Here is a 16,287-nt window from a genome sequence, read left to right on the forward strand (position 1 = left end):
CTCGGCCCTTTCCCCTCCCCTCTGGGGTTCGGTCATAGTCGGAGGGATTCGGGCCTCTTCGGCAGTGTCCTCGGCCGTCGCTTCTGGAAGCTGTGTGTAACCTAGGCCCGTTCGGGTACCTTCGCCAGCTTTCGGCCCAGTTCTAGATAATCTGAGTTTGGAATTAGCTCGTCGGAAAAGATCGACTCCGATCGGGAACTTTTCGAGACTAATCGGGTGAGGCCGAAACGGGCTCGGGGTAACTCGGCAAGGCTCGCTGTCGGGCGACTCGGGCAGGATCGGAGAAGGCCCGGGGCAGTTCGTTTCCGCACTCGGGATCCCTCCAAGAGGAGCTCGGGTGATATCGGAGAACAGAGCTGACTCGGACAGACTCGGCTAACCTCGACCCCCGCTTCCCCCCCCCCCCGCTTCGGATGGAGGACTCCGACTCGGCCGCAAAGCAATTGGGCTTGGCCGAGGCGGCGGCGGTGGCTGCCGCTGCTGCAGTTGCTGCAGCGGCGGCGGCAGCCGCAGCCGCAGAGGGGTCAGAACAGCAGCACCAGCAGCGTGTGGAGGCGCCTGGCTCGGAGGCGGAGCCACAGGAGGAAGAGGAGGTGACAGCGGTGACCGTGATGGCGGCAGATGCCGAACACATCGAGATGGGGGCCGAGTCCCTGCCGAGCGCCGACGATGCCGCGGCTGCCGCGTTCGCAGGTCAGCGCCCCGCGCGCATGCGCAGAGCCGCCCCGCCAGTCTGCCCCTGCCTAATGTCGCTCCTGACCCTGAGAGCTGGTTCGCGCAGGCAGGCACGTTGATGTCTTGACGATAGCGACATCAAGCGGTTGCTTGCATGTGTGAATGGGCCATCACAGTTAACACCACAGGTAGAAAAAGTTTCATATTGCATGCAGACGCTTTTCGGTGGAGTTTGTCCATGCATTCTTCAGCCACCGGTCATCGTGTCTATAGAATCAAGTGATATAAATGCGTGTGTGAATTGGCCCTGAGGCATAATAGAACGTACAAAGGTTGCTCCTTTCACCACTTTCCCCAGTGTTTGCTCTACTTCTGCCAGTAGTTCAACTGGGCTTGCCACATCTATCCTCCTTACTGGACTGTTGTCCCTTTGAGGAGTGCTTCACAGGTGAACATCTAGCAGATGCAGTTTTCCATTACCGTGCCATCTTCATGCTGAGCTATACCAAGAAATCCTGGCACTCTTAGCATTGCAAGTATATGCCATTATAGGAAGTTTTGGCATGTCTCATCCCTGATTGGCTCAGGCAAGATTTTATTATTTTATTTATTTGAATAATATCAGACTGAATGAAATACATCCAAGTAAAGGCTGTCAAGTCGATTTTGACTCCTGCTCCCACAGAGCCCTGTGGTTTTCTTTGGTAGAATATAGGAGGGATTTACCATTGCCTCCTGTGCAGTATGAGATTATGCCTTTCAGCATCTTTCTATATCGCTGCTGCCCGATACAATAGCAGCAGGGATTCAAACTGGCAACCTTCTGCTTGTTAGTTAAGCATTTCTCTGCTGCACCACCAGCCAGCTGAAGAAAAATGTTGTACATGCATATGATAAGGGGAAAGATTCCTGTCCTCTGTTGCATCTGGCTCTTCTACAGAATAATCACATACTGCTGCTTGATCACAGATTAGCTGTGTTCACAAAGCCAGCATTTGTATAAATGTCTGGCTTTTGTATTGAAATTTACAGCCCATGGAGAGCAACACAACTTTCAAATGTTCGCTTTCCAGTTTGTTTCACAGAAAAAAAAGTATGAGAAACAATGAAACAGATATGCAATCACATGTTTTACTGCTTGGATTTTGTCAGGTCCTTACAGAGATATTTATTTATTTATTTATTTAACACATTTGTATACCGCCCAAAATGCAAGTCTCTGGGCGGTTTGGCAAAATATGCCAAAAGATATGGCAAAAGAATTGATTTATTCTTGTAATATCTTACAGAAGTGACTACAGTAACTGTAGCCAATGTGGGTTCATCCGCAGACAACGTATTCACCACTTCAGTGGCAAATGCAGCATCCATTTCAGGACATGTGCTGGTAAGGTTGGGGTTGGTTCTCCCCACTCCAAATTTCATTTGTACATGTTCAGTATTCACTATGTGATAAGTAACCCCAAGTCTCTATGTGTATGTAACTGAGATAGTTTGACAGTCCAGTTTCACAGGTGTAGCAAAGGCAGCATTTTATACAGGCCTATCAGGATGGATTTATTCATTTCTATTTCTAAACAGAATGTACATGTTGCTCTTCTGCAAAGCATCCAAAGTAGCTCACAACATAAAAACATAAAAAAAAAGTTTTTTAAAGTACCAATATTATAAGAAAAATGAAAAGCACAGCAGCAAGACAAATCTAAAATCAAGGGAAAGCAAATGCCTGCTTGAAGAATGTATCCATACCCTGATGAATGTAGCAAGGGTGGAGGCCAGGTGGATCTGTTCTACAGCTGAAGCACCATCATGAAGGCCCTGCCCCACTTCACCTCTAACCAAGCTTCTACAGGTGTTAAAATCCATTCTTCCATGCTATCACTTGTAATCCTGGGAAATTTCACACAGAGACAAATCCAGATTTGCTTCTGAGCATGTGCTCAACAGAGAGGCACAGCCAATACACTACACCCTGATGAATGTGTACCTGTAAATGTATGCAGCTTCCCTGAAACAGCTTTCTGCAGCACCATCTATGTGATGTGGCTGCTTTGGTAGATGCATCTGATTCCCTGACAGCCAAAAGGCAATGGGATGTGAATACCATTCTTTTCTGCCGTGCTTTTCCCCTACCTGTTTCCATGATTCCATATGATTTTGCACATGGCTTCTCCATTTCACTTAATGTTAGTTATTGCTGCTGGTTCAGTTAGTGGTTTAGTGCATTCTGCTACACAGCATCTTTGATTATGTCACAGGGTGTGATTAGTAGGGCTGTGCTTCATCAGTTCTTTGGACTACTCCTTCCAGTGCTCCTTATGCACACTTCCCATTGCACCCTGCGCTCTGCTCCAGCCATCACTGGAGTGATACATAACTCAGCATCCAATAAAGAAGCACCCCCACACCGGAAGCATGCTTTACTGCATGGAAAAGGCCACGTGAGTGGCCACTTCTCAGTACCAGCATGAAGATGCACCTTATTCAGCTTTGGTTCCACTGAAGCACAGGCCTAGTGATTAGTATGGACACAGCATACCTTGGGCTAGGGCAGCAGTTCATAGGAGGCTATGGAAAGCCCTGAGGAAATGCTTCATTGCAGGGGTTTTGCTAACTTGTTTCCCATGTATCCTTTGATCTAGAAATAATTTAGATTGGCTTAGTCCCTTTTGTATCACTGGCACAGAACTTGCGAATGTTTGAGTACATCATCATAAATCATTTGCACTGTAAGAGTTTGCATGGCTTAGGCTCTGTTGGCCATAACAGTTTTGTTTACACATTAGTTCCAGTCCAAAGATCCCCATGCACAGCAGAACATGGGGAACTTCATCTTTGCACTCACTCAACAGAGACTGGAAATGAGGTGCAGACTCAATCTCTCCTCCCCCATCTCCCAATAAGTAAAAATACCCAAATCCACCTGGTTATTTCCATATTCATTTTTAAGGGTTATATAAATAAGATTTTCTAAACAACACGCCTATCAAGTTTACTTGCTAAAGCTCTTTATCTCTTTTTGCAGTCTGGAAGAACAGCTCTTCAAATTGGGGACAGCTTGAATGCTGAGAAAGCCACTCTGATTGTGGTTCACACAGATGGCAGTATTGTAGAGACTGCAGGGCTAAAGGGAGCATCTGCACCTCTCACACCAGGTAGAAGGTGGTCTTGCACTTTAAAAAAAATTGGCACTCCTAGATGTTAGTGTTATACTTTTGCATAGACAGAAACAGATTGTTAGATTTTTACATCTGATTAGTCTCATAAAATAAACTCAAGGCTTTGGGGTTATTACCTCTTGACATTTTTTAGTGTTTGTTCTGCCTCTCCACTTTTATGTCCCAAATGGCAAACAAGAAAGATTTCTGGTGGTCAGTGCCATTGATTGATGCATTATTCGTTTATGTTAGTTCAGATCAATGGGAAGATTTTGGCTTAGATCCAAGTACTCCAGTTTATATATTTATTATTTATTTATTTTAACTTATATACCACCCAAACTTTACTCTCTGGGCAGTTTAGCAGGTTACACAGTGTTGATTTATAGAAGCAATAGGCTTTTGCAGCATTGAAGAACTTTTACTTCCCTTGCTGCTCTGCATAGATCTTTAATTTTTAATAGTTGTGGTGGGGAATGTACCATAATTGATAAGTTCCCCCATTCTTTTTCTGAGTCTAAATTCTTTTATCTTTAAAAGGCCAGGATTGTTTTTGTCCTGGGCTACTGCTATCTCATTGTTCTCCATGAGGTGGTGCAGTAGCTGTTTGAACAAAATCATTTTTCAATATCTTATCTTTATTAAACTGTTAGAAACATCTGTTCCTTCTATTAGCCCAAGCAATGCTGTGAAATCAGTAAATTGGGGCCAGCTCATGAGCAACTTCATTGCTGCTTTTGCACGATTGTGTCCTGTGCTGCCCTGGTAATGATTGCAATGCAGAAATGATGTGGGAAGGCCATCTTGTACACATTATTTTCCATGCCAGTGCTGTTGGCATCTGGGGAAGGAGGGTGTTAGTGACATGGGAACCAATGATGCCCTGTGCCCCTCCCATGTGGTTTTTCCATTTCAGTCAGTCCTCGGATAATCTGCTGTTTAGGGAAGATTTCATATTCATTCTCTCTGTCTTCTAAATAATTTTATAAGACCACATCTAACTCTTCCCTTTTATTTTATTATCCAGACGCCTGTCTTTTAGGATCGGGGATGTTCTAGTGCCATTTGTTTTCTATAAGAATTGCAGAAGGAGAACCTGAGATGTATTGTGTGATGGTTTTCTTTTTGTCAATCCAAAGGGCCTCAGTCCCCTCCTACTCCTTTAACATCTGGACAAGAAAAAGGTGGAACAAAATATAACTGGGACCCTTCAGTCTATGATAATGAGCTGCCTGTGCGATGCCGAAATATTAGTGGAATTCTCTATAAAAATCGACTTGGCTCAGGTAAGAGTGTCTCATTCTCTTTTTCTGATCTGAGAAGATAACCAGTTATCCTCCAGTGTTTCCTCCTAAAGCTTGTGGGTAAACCATGAGTAATGTTGCCCAGCCTGCAGGTTATATGGCTGCTGTCAAAGGTGTGGCAGGTCAAAGTATGCCTGTCTGCCCCAGAATTGTGGCTTTACCATTCCCAGCAATGTGGCAGACTCTGCTCTTGGCCTGTTGACCTAATTATGCACACCAAGAGCCAACTGAAAGTCGGCCAATGACCTTTCTGGGCTTCCACTCCAGCTCCCAATGTTCTGCTCTGACCTTATGATGAATTTTAGATGTCCCACACCAAATTGGGGCTCTGATGACCACAGCATACATGGCTGGCCAGACCCATGAAGGCTGTGAGTCATTGTGAAACTTGAGTGGTAGCCCACAGGAAACCTTTCTGTGAATGGGCTGTTGTTCACCCCATCATTTTCTTTGTAGATGTGGGCAGGAAAAGGAGGGGTGTTTACACTTCTTATTTGCACCAGGATAAGAGTGAACGCTTGGAGTGGTAGAAGTATTTATCCCGGCAGGAAACTGTTAAAGTCTGAGGTGAAGGAGAGTGGGTTTATGCTCTCTTTCTGTTCCTTTCTTGTGCTGGGTTGAGTATTTGTATGAACATGTTTTTAGGATTCTGTAATGGAACTTGAATCCAGCATCTTTTATATAATTTTGAAATTCAAAATTTGTTTCCGCATTCCTGCCTGCCAATCAGATTTGCTGTCCCAATGCATATTATTTAACCTAAGCTTCTTCTCAAAGGGATCAGATAGGCTTACATTAGGGTCAGATGCTTGCAATCTACGTGTAGTCCAAGTGCTTAAATTACAGGGGAGTTAGAGGGGACTTGCCATGCTTGCTTCTATTTTTGAAGGCTACAGGGGGCACAGGCATGATTTGGCTAAAAGGAGATGGGCTTGTGGATTTCATTTAGAACTCTGCTTCCTTTTCTCCCTTAATTTGAGTACCAGATGCACCTACTCTCTAAGCCCTTGGGTTTTTCTCAAGCTTGCTGGAGCTATAAGTAGTACTCCGCATAGACATCTTTGCTAGACATGTGCATGATGGACAATATTGGATCCGATACAATATAAGTATTGGAATTGGATTTTTAGACTCTTGCAAATATTGTATATGGTATGGTTATCAGATTTCTGATTGGAAATCCAATAAAAATTGGAAAAAATCCCCATAGACATCTATGGGGGGAAAGAAAAGAAAAAATTGGAAATCAGCAATGGCTGTGCAGAGCTCTGAAATTAGATGCCCTTGTAGTTCAGGATGAAATGAGTCTGTGTATTGAATTTTAAGTAAATTGGTCCATCCATTGATGTTAAATCTTAAGATTTTTAAATTTTCTTAAGAGCACCATTTTGTCAAACCAAAAAGGTGTTCTTGTGAAAGAACACCTTATCAAAACTAAAAAACCCCCATTAAAAATCAATGGATGGACCAATGTACTTAAAATTCAGTACTCAGAGTCCTGTCATTTTAAAACACATGTGTGTCAAATTTCAGAGTTCTCTGACAAGTCATTCCCAATCCCCCCGCCCTTCCTATAGACCTCTATGGGGATTCCCCCCCCCATTTTTAATAATAATGGTTTGACAAGGTGTTCTTGTGCAAGAGCACTATTCCGTCAAACCAAAATGGTGCTCTTGCACAAGAACACTTTATCAAACCTAAAAAAAAAGAAGCTTTGGGGAATGATAATCCCAGCTGCTGCTATTTGAAAGGAGAGTCTGTTCCATGCTCTGAAACATGGGTAGATGCACAGGCAGGCAGATGGCGGAAGACTTCAGCCATTTTTCAAAGGGCCATTAAAAAAATTGCTCTAATTGCTGAAAGATGCTGACACCATTTTGTATTTCCAATGATTTTGTCATCCAATTTTTTTTTGATTTTTAAAAAATACCAGAATATCAGTTTTGATAATTGTGATCCGCTACAGGCTTCTAAATACTGGATCAAAATTATTTCCGATATATCTGATATTCTTGATATCGTTCTGACATCCATCTATCTTATTTATTTATTTTTTCTCTGTGTAAACCGCCCTGAGCCATTTTTGGAAGGGCGGTATAGAAATAGAATATAATATAATATAATATCATATGATATCATATCATATCATATCATATCATATTGTATGGAAAGTCCCAGTCAGAAATCGAATCACTGCTAAACACTGTCCATATATTCAGTAGCTATATAGCAATGGAGTTTGGACTAGACAAGTGTGCTGTATTAATAATGAACAGAGGAAAAATAACAAAAACAGAAGGAATAGAACTGCCCAATGGAAGCAATATCAAGAACTTGTAAGAGAAAGAACATTACAAATACTTGGCATTCTCCAGGCTGATAACATCGCACACACTGAAGTTAAAACCCCTGCTAACTTGGCAAAGAGGCACCTTTTAATGTGGTGATTCTCTTTATTTAGCAGGGGGAGAGTAACTGGCCCTATCCACCACCAGCACAGTACCTCCAGTGACTGTTGCTGGTGTCTGTCTTACATTTCTTTTTAGAATGTGAGCCCTTTGGTGACAGGGTTCATTCTTACTTGTTTGTTATTTCTCAGTGTAAACCACCCTGAGCCATTTTTGGAAGGTGGTATAGAAATCGAATAAATAAATAAATAATAAATAAATAAATAAATAAATAAAAGAAAAATTGGAAGTGAATATATCAGGAGAGTTAGAAAAATCCTAAAGTCTAAACTCAGTGGCGGGAACACCATACAAGCTGTAAACACCTGGGCTATACCTATTACGAGATACAGTGCAGGAATAATAGACTGGACCCAGGCAGAGCTAGAGATGCTAGATCGTAAGACCAGGAAAATAATGACCATCAATCATGCTCTGCACCCCCTCAGTGATGTAGACAGGCTATACCTCCCTCGCAGCTCAAGTGGAAGAGGAATGCTGCAAGTCCATCAAACAGTAGAGGAGGAGAAAAGAGGCCTTGAAGAATATATCAAGGACAGTGAAGAAGATGCACTTAAAATGGTCAATAACGCGAAACTATTCAACACCAATGAAACCAAGCATGCCTACAAGAAAGAACAAGTCAAGAACCGAGCAGAAAAATGAAAAAATAAGCCACTGCATGGGCAATATTTGCACAATATAAGTGGAAAATCAGACATCACCAAGACCTGGCAATGGCTTAAGAATGGCAACTTGAAGAAAGAAACAGAGGGTTTAATACTGGCTGCACAAGAACAAGCACTAAGAACAAATGCAGTAAGAGCACAAGTAGAAAAATCAACAACAAACAGCAAGTGCCGCCTTTGTAAAGAAGCAGATGAAACAGTGGACCACCTAATCAGCTGTTGTATAAAGATTGCAGAGACTGACCACAAACAAAGGCATGACAAAGTAGCAGGGATGATACACTGGAACATCTGCAAAAAATACAAGCTACCTGTAGCCAAAGATTGGTGGGACCATAAAATTGAAAAAGGTTGTCGAAAATGAAGATGCAAAAATATTATGGGACTTCCAACTACAAACAGACAAACATCTGCCACACAATACACCAGATATAACTGTAGTCGAGAAGAAAGAAAAACAAGTCAAAATAATCAACATAGCAATTCTAGGTGATAGCAGAATAGAAGAAAAAGAAATAGAAAAAATCACCAAATACAAAGATCTACAAATTGAAATTGAAAGGCTGCGACAGAAGAAGACCAAAATAATCCCAGTGGTAATTGGCGCCCTGGGTGCAGTTCCAAAAGACCTTGAAGAGCACCTCAGCACCATAGGGGCCACAGAAATCACCATCAGCCAATTACAAAAAGCAACATTACTGGGAACAGCCTATATTCTGTGACGATATCTATAATAATAATAGAAACAACACTGATAATAAAATTCTGGCATCCCAGGTCCTTGGGAAGGACTCGATGTCTGGATGAAACAAACCAGTCAATAACACCTGTCTGACTGTGTAAACAATAATAATAATATAGGATATATCCGACTGCACAGGACTAAAGTTTGCATAAAGTAATATCAATCTGTTTTGCTCTCTTTAAGGTGGTCGAGGACGTTGCATTAAACAAGGGGAAAATTGGCATAGCCCCACGGAATTTGAAGCCATGGCAGGAAGAGCCAGCAGCAAGGACTGGAAAAGAAGCATCCGTTATGCAGGGAGGCCATTACAGTGCCTTATTCATGTAAGATTGAGCTCCTCACCCCAACTACAGGGGTTGGGCAGGTTGTGGGTACCCTCCAGTGATCTAGGACTCTAGTGTTTACTAGGAGGCAAGTTCTTTAAAGGAGGACTTGGATGGATGTAGTTTAAGAGGTACCTCCTATTTCCTCTCTGAAGCCAGTCTTTCTCCTGCCTCTGCTTTGAATAGACACAGGTATTCCTTTAAGAAGGAGCTTCTCTACCAAGTGCTGCCTGCTGCCAAGAATAGGCAGGTTGTGTCTTTCATCACTGGGATATGTAGAAACTGGACACAATGGACATTTTAAATTCTAGTCACAGGAAGATTGTAGTTTAGTTCTGTGTGTATTTATTGAGAAGTACCATGATTTCAAAAAGACTTACTACCAAGTAAGTGTGCATAGCATCACAGTCTTAGCAAGATCTTGGAATAGGGCAATCTGACACATTAATTCTGCTGAAAACGAGCTGAAGAAATCTACAGCTTTTCTTATTCAGAAGCAGCTAGTTCTAGTGCTGACCTCCACAAAGCAAAAATTGATGTGGGAGTCAGGGAATCTGAGGAAATACATGAGCTCAGGGCATTCTGTCTGCATATCTGCTTTTAATTTCAATAAATTGGACTTTGCTGCAACAACTGTTTTTTCTCATTTCTCTGTTAATGAATAATAATTTAGGGTACAATGACCTTACATCTCATAGTGTTAAGAGTGGGAAGTTGCTGAAAGAGTCTCTTGTAAAAGTTGCTTGAAGAGCCTCTTGGAAAATACTCTTTACAGGTGAAACTTGAAAAATTAGAATATCGTGCAAAAGTTCATTAATTTCAGTAATGCAAATTAAAAGGTGAAACTGATATATGAGATAGACGCATTACATGCAAAGCGAGATAAGTCAAGCCTTAATTTGTTATAATTGTGATGATCATGGCGTACAGCTCATGAGAACCCCAAATCCACAATCCCAGAAAATTAGAATATTGTGAAAAGGTTCAACAGTCTAGGCTCCAGGTGTCCCACTCCAATCAGCTAATCAATCCATAACACCTGCAAAGGGTTCCTGAGCCTTTAAATGGTCTCTCAGTCTGGTTCATTAGGAATCACAATCATGGGAAAGACTGCTGACTTGACAGTTGTGCAGAAAACCATCATTGACACCCTCCATAAGGAGGGAAAGCCTCAAAAGGTAATTGCAAAAGAAGTTGGATGTTCCCAAAGTGCTGTATCAAAGCACATCCATAGAAAGTTGTGTGGAAGGGAAAAGTGTGGAAGAAAAAGGTGCACAAGCAGCAGGGATGACCGCAGCCTGGAGAGGATTGTCAGGAAAAGGCCATTCAAAAGTGTTGGGGACTTTCACAAGGAGTGGACTGAGGCTGGAGTTAGTGCATCAAGAGCCACCACACACAGACGGATCCTGGACATGGGCTTCAAATGTCGTATTCCTCTTGTCAAGCCGCTCCTGAACAACAAACAACGTCAGAAGCGTCTTACCTGGGCTCAAGAAAAAACTGGTCTGTTGCTCAGTGGTCCAAAGTCCTCTTTTCTGATGAGAGCAACTTTTGCATCTCATTTGGAAACCAAGGACCCAGAGTCTGGAGGAAGAATGGAGAGGCACACAATGCAAGATGCTTGAAGTCCAGTGTGAAGTTTCCACAGTCTGTGTTGATTTGGGGAGCCATGTCATCTGCTGGTGTTGGTCCACTGTGCTTCATTAAGTCCAGGGTCAACGCAGCCGTCTAGCAGGAGATTTTGGAGCATGCTGACTTCATTTTCCAGCAGGACTTGGCACCTGCCCACACTGCCAAAAGTACCAAAACCTGGTTCAGTGACCATGGGATTACTGTGCTTGATTGGCCAGCAAACTCGCCTGACCTGAACCCCATAGAAAATCTATGGGGCATTGCCAAGAGAAGGATGGGAGACATGAGACCAAACAATGCAGAAGAGCTGAAGGCCGCTATTGAAGCATCCTGGTCTTCCATAACACCTCAGCAGTGCCACAGGCTGATAGCATCCATGCCACGCCGCATTGAGGCAGTAATTCCTGCAAAAGGGGCCCAAACCAAGTACTGAATACATATGCATGCATATACTTTTCAGAGGTCCGATATTGTTCTCTTTACAATCCTTGTTTTATTGGTTTCATGTAATATTCTAATTTTCTGGGATTGTGGATTTGGGGTTTTCATGAGCTGTACGCCATGATCATCACAATTATAACAAATTAAGGCTTGACTTATCTCACTTTGCATGTAATGTGTCTATCTCATATATCAGTTTCACCTTTTAATTTGCATTACTGAAATTAATGGACTTTTGCACGATATTCTAATTTTTCGAGTTTCACCTGTATATAACATGTTGGTGATTACTCTGATTTGTCATGGGTTTTGGGATGTCTCTGCTTTTAATTGTACTTACCCGATGAGAACTGTGTGAGGAGCACATAGGCTCCTGTAAGGAACTGTATTCTGACTCATTGTATTCTTCCCCTCTTTCAAGGAGCTGAAGATGTTGTGAATTATCTTCACAACATCCTTGATAAGTTAGGCAGAGAGGCAGTAATTGTTCCAAGGGAACCTTGTCAGCTTCATTGCTGAACAAAAAACTGAATTCAGGTTGCCCCAGTCTAAGCTCTGTAATTTTCACTATACAGCACTAACTGTGCAACACAGCTAAGGAAGCATCCTATGTAAGGCAAGCAGGACAGAGCTGAACTAAAACAAGGGAAATCTTGTCTTTCCTCTTTGTTTTTTGTATGCTGATCTATGATCTGGATTGTAATAAATTTCATACGTTCAGGGAGATCTTGTCATAAATTCAAGTCAGCTCAGGTGAGTCGGCTTTAGAAGCTGCTTCCTTGTAGACCTTATGGTGGGCACAGGGGTTGCTGCTGGTTTGGTGCTGGGAGCCACTGGGCCAGACCAGCTCCTGTTACTAGAAGGAAAGGAAAAGGTTTTCTTTGTGCTGTTGCCAGGAGCCTTAAGCCTGATCCTATGTTCTGTGTGCTAGATAATAGAATGGATTGCGTTACTTATAGATTTGTCTAATGCTTCTCTTTCCCCCTAATTTCAGGATGGGATATTAAATCCTCATGCTGCTTCTTGCACTTGTGCTGCTTGTTGTGATGACATGAGTTTGGTGAGTTTGTAACTGCTGATTTGAAAACGGTTAGCCCTGGCTGATAGTGCATTTGAACTGGCACAAGCTCAAGTGATGGGTTTCCCAAGAAAGGAAGAATGATAAATATGGTTGGCTGAAAAGTGCTTTGTTCTTTGCTTAGTAGGAGAAGGGAAAAAAGGAAAGAAGGGCACATGGCCACTTCTGACTGAAACAGAAAGACATCCCTTTGATGGTTGTGATGAGAGCTGAGGTTTGGCTGGAGGAAGCATTGAGAATATTAGAGTGCATGGTGATTTGTGTGTGAACATTTTTATTTAAATATGTGTATTCTCTTGATTTTATATAAATCCTAGGTGATAAATGTAGTGAACTCCCTCTCTCCATGACTATACAGAGGGGAGTAGGATGCCTTTTTAAAAATTACTTCAGAGTTTCAATGCTCCCTAAAAATGTAAGGTGTGGTTTCTTTAAAAAAAGAATGTGATCACACACAATGGAAGAATAGTCTGGAGCACAATAGCGCTAATGAAGGAGCTTCCCTCAAAGGTACTAATACAGCCTGTCATGTAACAATACTGCAGATGTAGCAAAGAGAAATAAGCAGTTCCAGTGAATCATTTAAAAAGTGAGCATGTTTAATACTTTGAAAATGTTTTTAGTAGCTTTTGTTTAATATTGGAATATTGGACTTCAGAGTATTAAGAAAGAACTAAATGTGGTGTATGATTTTAAGTTAAGTTTTAAAAGACTTATTGGAACTGCTAATTTCTCATTGATCTTAATGGTGATCCAGTATCCTTTACAATGTGGGCTTTGTGCCTGCGCAGTAGTCCCTGTAGAAGGATTTCAAGTTCCTCTTAGTGACTATTCTTTGCCTCACATTCTGGATTCATCTTTATGGACACAAAAAAGACCTTTAAATGCTGTTCCTCCTGTCGTGGGATCCTCCCCTCTTCAGATAAGCATGACCCCTGCTGCTTTGCTTAGGGGAGGACCACAATGCATATGCCTGCAAAATTTGTTTATCATTTTCCAAGCAAACTCGGAAGAGCAGGAAATTGTTTGAGAGCAGCCCTTTACGAGCAAGCCTTATGCCAGCCAACTCCATTGCCATGATATCCTTTATTGCCGGCACCATCAACGCTGTTGAAGTCGGGCTCGACTTTGAAAACTGCACTGAGCATCACTGATCAAGCCTAAGATTTCAAAGGATGGCCACCACAGGTATCATAAGAAACTGAAACACCGGGAGGAGGATACCACATCAATATCCAAATGTCAAAAGACCTCGTCTTCATCTTAGACACTGCTAGCTGCAGGCTTTAGCATGGCCATGAAAGACCATCAACCATCCCCATCACTGTCAGTATGTCTGACGCTGGCGCTTCCATTGTCCTTTAGGTTGAGCCATACATGACCTTCGGCACCTGCCCATTGCCCATCTTGTTTGTCAATGGTATTGCTACTGATTAACACTCAAGCACCATCCCTGTCATTTGTTCAGGTCGTCCACTCCCATTTGTCATCCTCCTCTCTGGAGATCACTCTTGCAGCCTCAACTTCTGAAGTCTCGACTTCAATTCCGGTTCTGATCTTGATGTCGTCAGCCCTACTTCTGATTACCAGTTGCCTCTAATGGGGCGCCGACATTATGTTGACACCTCTAGCACTCTCCACTGATCACACGTTGCCGAGAAACCTGCCTGCTCATCCCTTGGTTCCTTTGTTGCTCATCTTCAGATCTCATTTCCCGTTGAGACCGTTGGTGTCAAAGGAGTTCCCCCTTCTTCAGGACACTGAATCTGTTTTGGGATCCCCAGTCACAACATCATCTGGATCAGCATTTAGAAGCTTTTCCCTACATTGATGATGACTCTAGCTCGGGTGCTTTGCAGATTCCTAAAACACCTTCTGCTTCCCTGGCTTGCGCAACTCCGCATTGCTCCCCAACTTACCTGCCAAATCCATCATGGAAGGAAAGGCTTCACTTTTCACTTCCTACCTATTCTCCATACTAGAGAAAGCTGGACTACTGGAGCTCACTTGGAGCTCTGGATGCAGGATACATCAGAAAGATGGGAAGATTTGAAGATCTTCTTTACATTCCTTCCCCATCCTTTTCTTATGACTATGAAAAATTCAAACTTTGGAAACTTTAAAAATCTGAGAACCACTTCTCAGGGTCAGCCATCTCCTGCAAGTGCAGATCCTTCTTTCAAACAGCCACTGGATCTTCCTCCTGTGCCTCATCTGCCCCACAGCAACCTATGCCACAGCCTCCTGTGCATAGGTTTGCCTGGTTTTTCTTGATAAATGGCCCACTTCTCCATCAGCCCCGCTGGACACAGCTCATTTGCCAGACAGACAAACGTCTCCTGGTGACTACACCTCTTCATCAGAGTCTGACAATGATTCCACACATACGTAAAACCCATTAGACCCCTCAAGGGCCAGCCTGTGTCTCATCAAAGGTTTTCTGAATGGCTGGTGCAACTCATCTCCACCTGTTATAGCAAACAAGGAGTAAAGCTCTTAGCACTATTAAAGTTCATTCAACTAGGGCTATGGCCACCACCACTGCTCATTTGTCAGACAATGACTTTTCTGAAATAAGGAAAGCCGCTACCTGGTCTTCTAACATGCCCTTTGTAAAACACTACACTTTAGAGATCTACTTTGTGGCTGAGGTGGGTTTGGGGCAGGCTGTACTAAAGAAAGTTCTGTAACTCCTCATCCTCAGACCCACCTCCTTTTAGAAAAAGCTCGCTAATCACCCATATTGTGAAGGATACTGGATCACCATTAAGATAAACAGGTTACTCACTTATGACTTTTGATCTTTTGGTGATCCAGTATCATTCACAACACCCAACCAGCCTCCCCACTTTTTGGATGTACCTGCTTCACTTACCTTTTGTGTTTGTGTGAAGTTTTCTGCACAGTGGCCATTCAGGAACTGAGCTGGAAAGTGCTCTGCCCCTGAAGATACCGAGTGTGTGCCACATGTGAAGTGTGGAGCTTCAGAGTGCTATGAGGAACTTGAAACCCTTCCATGGGGACTATTGCGGAGGTGCAAAACCCACATTGTGAATGATACCAAATCAGCAAAAGATCAAAAGTTACAGATGAGCAACCTGTTATTACCTCTGCATTACTGTTACATGACAGACCCACTGTATTAGTACCCTTGAGTACTAACACTAGGGTATTAGTACCCTAGCTCCTTCGTTATTGCTATTGTGTTCCAAACTATGCTTCCGTTTTGTGTGACTATATTTTTAAAAAGGAGTTTTAAGTTAAGCTCCTTCCTCACACCAGCCTCTCTAAGGCAGAGTTCTAAAGACTGTGTTAAATTCATTGTACAAAGCTGAGGGGAGAGTGGTGAGGTAATTCTGTGAAATGCTGAGGGTAAACCTGGCATTTGATTAGCTTATGTCACCTTCATGAAGAATTTATTCTATGCAGAAAGAATGGATGGACGCTCTTCAGATCCACAGCATGGGAGACTGACTGTCACAGCTGCAGAGAAAAAGTCTAATCATTTTTGTCTTCTGTTTGTTGGCAGAGTGGCCCTGTCAGACTATTTGTCCCATACAAAAGACGTAAAAAAGAAAATGAATTGCCTACAACTCCAGTGAAGAAGGATTCCCCCAAAAACATCACTCTGCTCCCTGGAACTGCTGCTACTACTTGTAAGTCTTTCTTGGAATAAACAGCTTTGTCAAGTCTTAACAATCTATGTATATAATTCTCCTGGGTGTGCCTTGGAATGTGTGTCCCAGCGCCAGCTGATTGGTTGGACGGCGGACGTGCCTGATTGGCTGAGGCGCA

At 42.7% G+C, this 16,287-nt stretch overlaps 1 protein-coding gene across 5 annotated transcripts in view; it reads left to right on the top strand.

Annotated features, from left to right (window-relative positions):
- Positions 1-398: 398 nt before the first annotated feature.
- DEAF1 (DEAF1 transcription factor) overlaps positions 399-16,287 on the top strand; it is a 48,133-nt gene continuing 32,244 nt past the window's right edge. For 4 of the 5 annotated variants that reach the window (XR_008313939.1, XR_008313940.1, XM_053286395.1 and 1 more), the window contains exons 1-7: positions 399-693; positions 1,965-2,062; positions 3,701-3,830; positions 4,973-5,119; positions 9,202-9,341; positions 12,409-12,474; positions 16,022-16,148. Coding sequence is in view for 3 of the 5 variants with exons in the window: in XM_053286395.1 (XP_053142370.1) it covers positions 414-693; positions 1,965-2,062; positions 3,701-3,830; positions 4,973-5,119; positions 9,202-9,341; positions 12,409-12,474; positions 16,022-16,148 (988 nt within the window). In the remaining 2 variants the exon portion in view is untranslated. Of the gene's footprint in view, positions 864-1,964; positions 2,063-3,700; positions 3,831-4,972; positions 5,120-9,201; positions 9,342-12,408; positions 12,475-16,021; positions 16,149-16,287 lie in introns of all 5 variants that reach the window. The other variant, XM_053286397.1, reaches the window with a different exon arrangement.

This window comes from Hemicordylus capensis, chromosome 1 (genome assembly GCF_027244095.1).
Source record: "Hemicordylus capensis ecotype Gifberg chromosome 1, rHemCap1.1.pri, whole genome shotgun sequence".
Taxonomy (NCBI): domain Eukaryota; kingdom Metazoa; phylum Chordata; class Lepidosauria; order Squamata; family Cordylidae; genus Hemicordylus; species Hemicordylus capensis.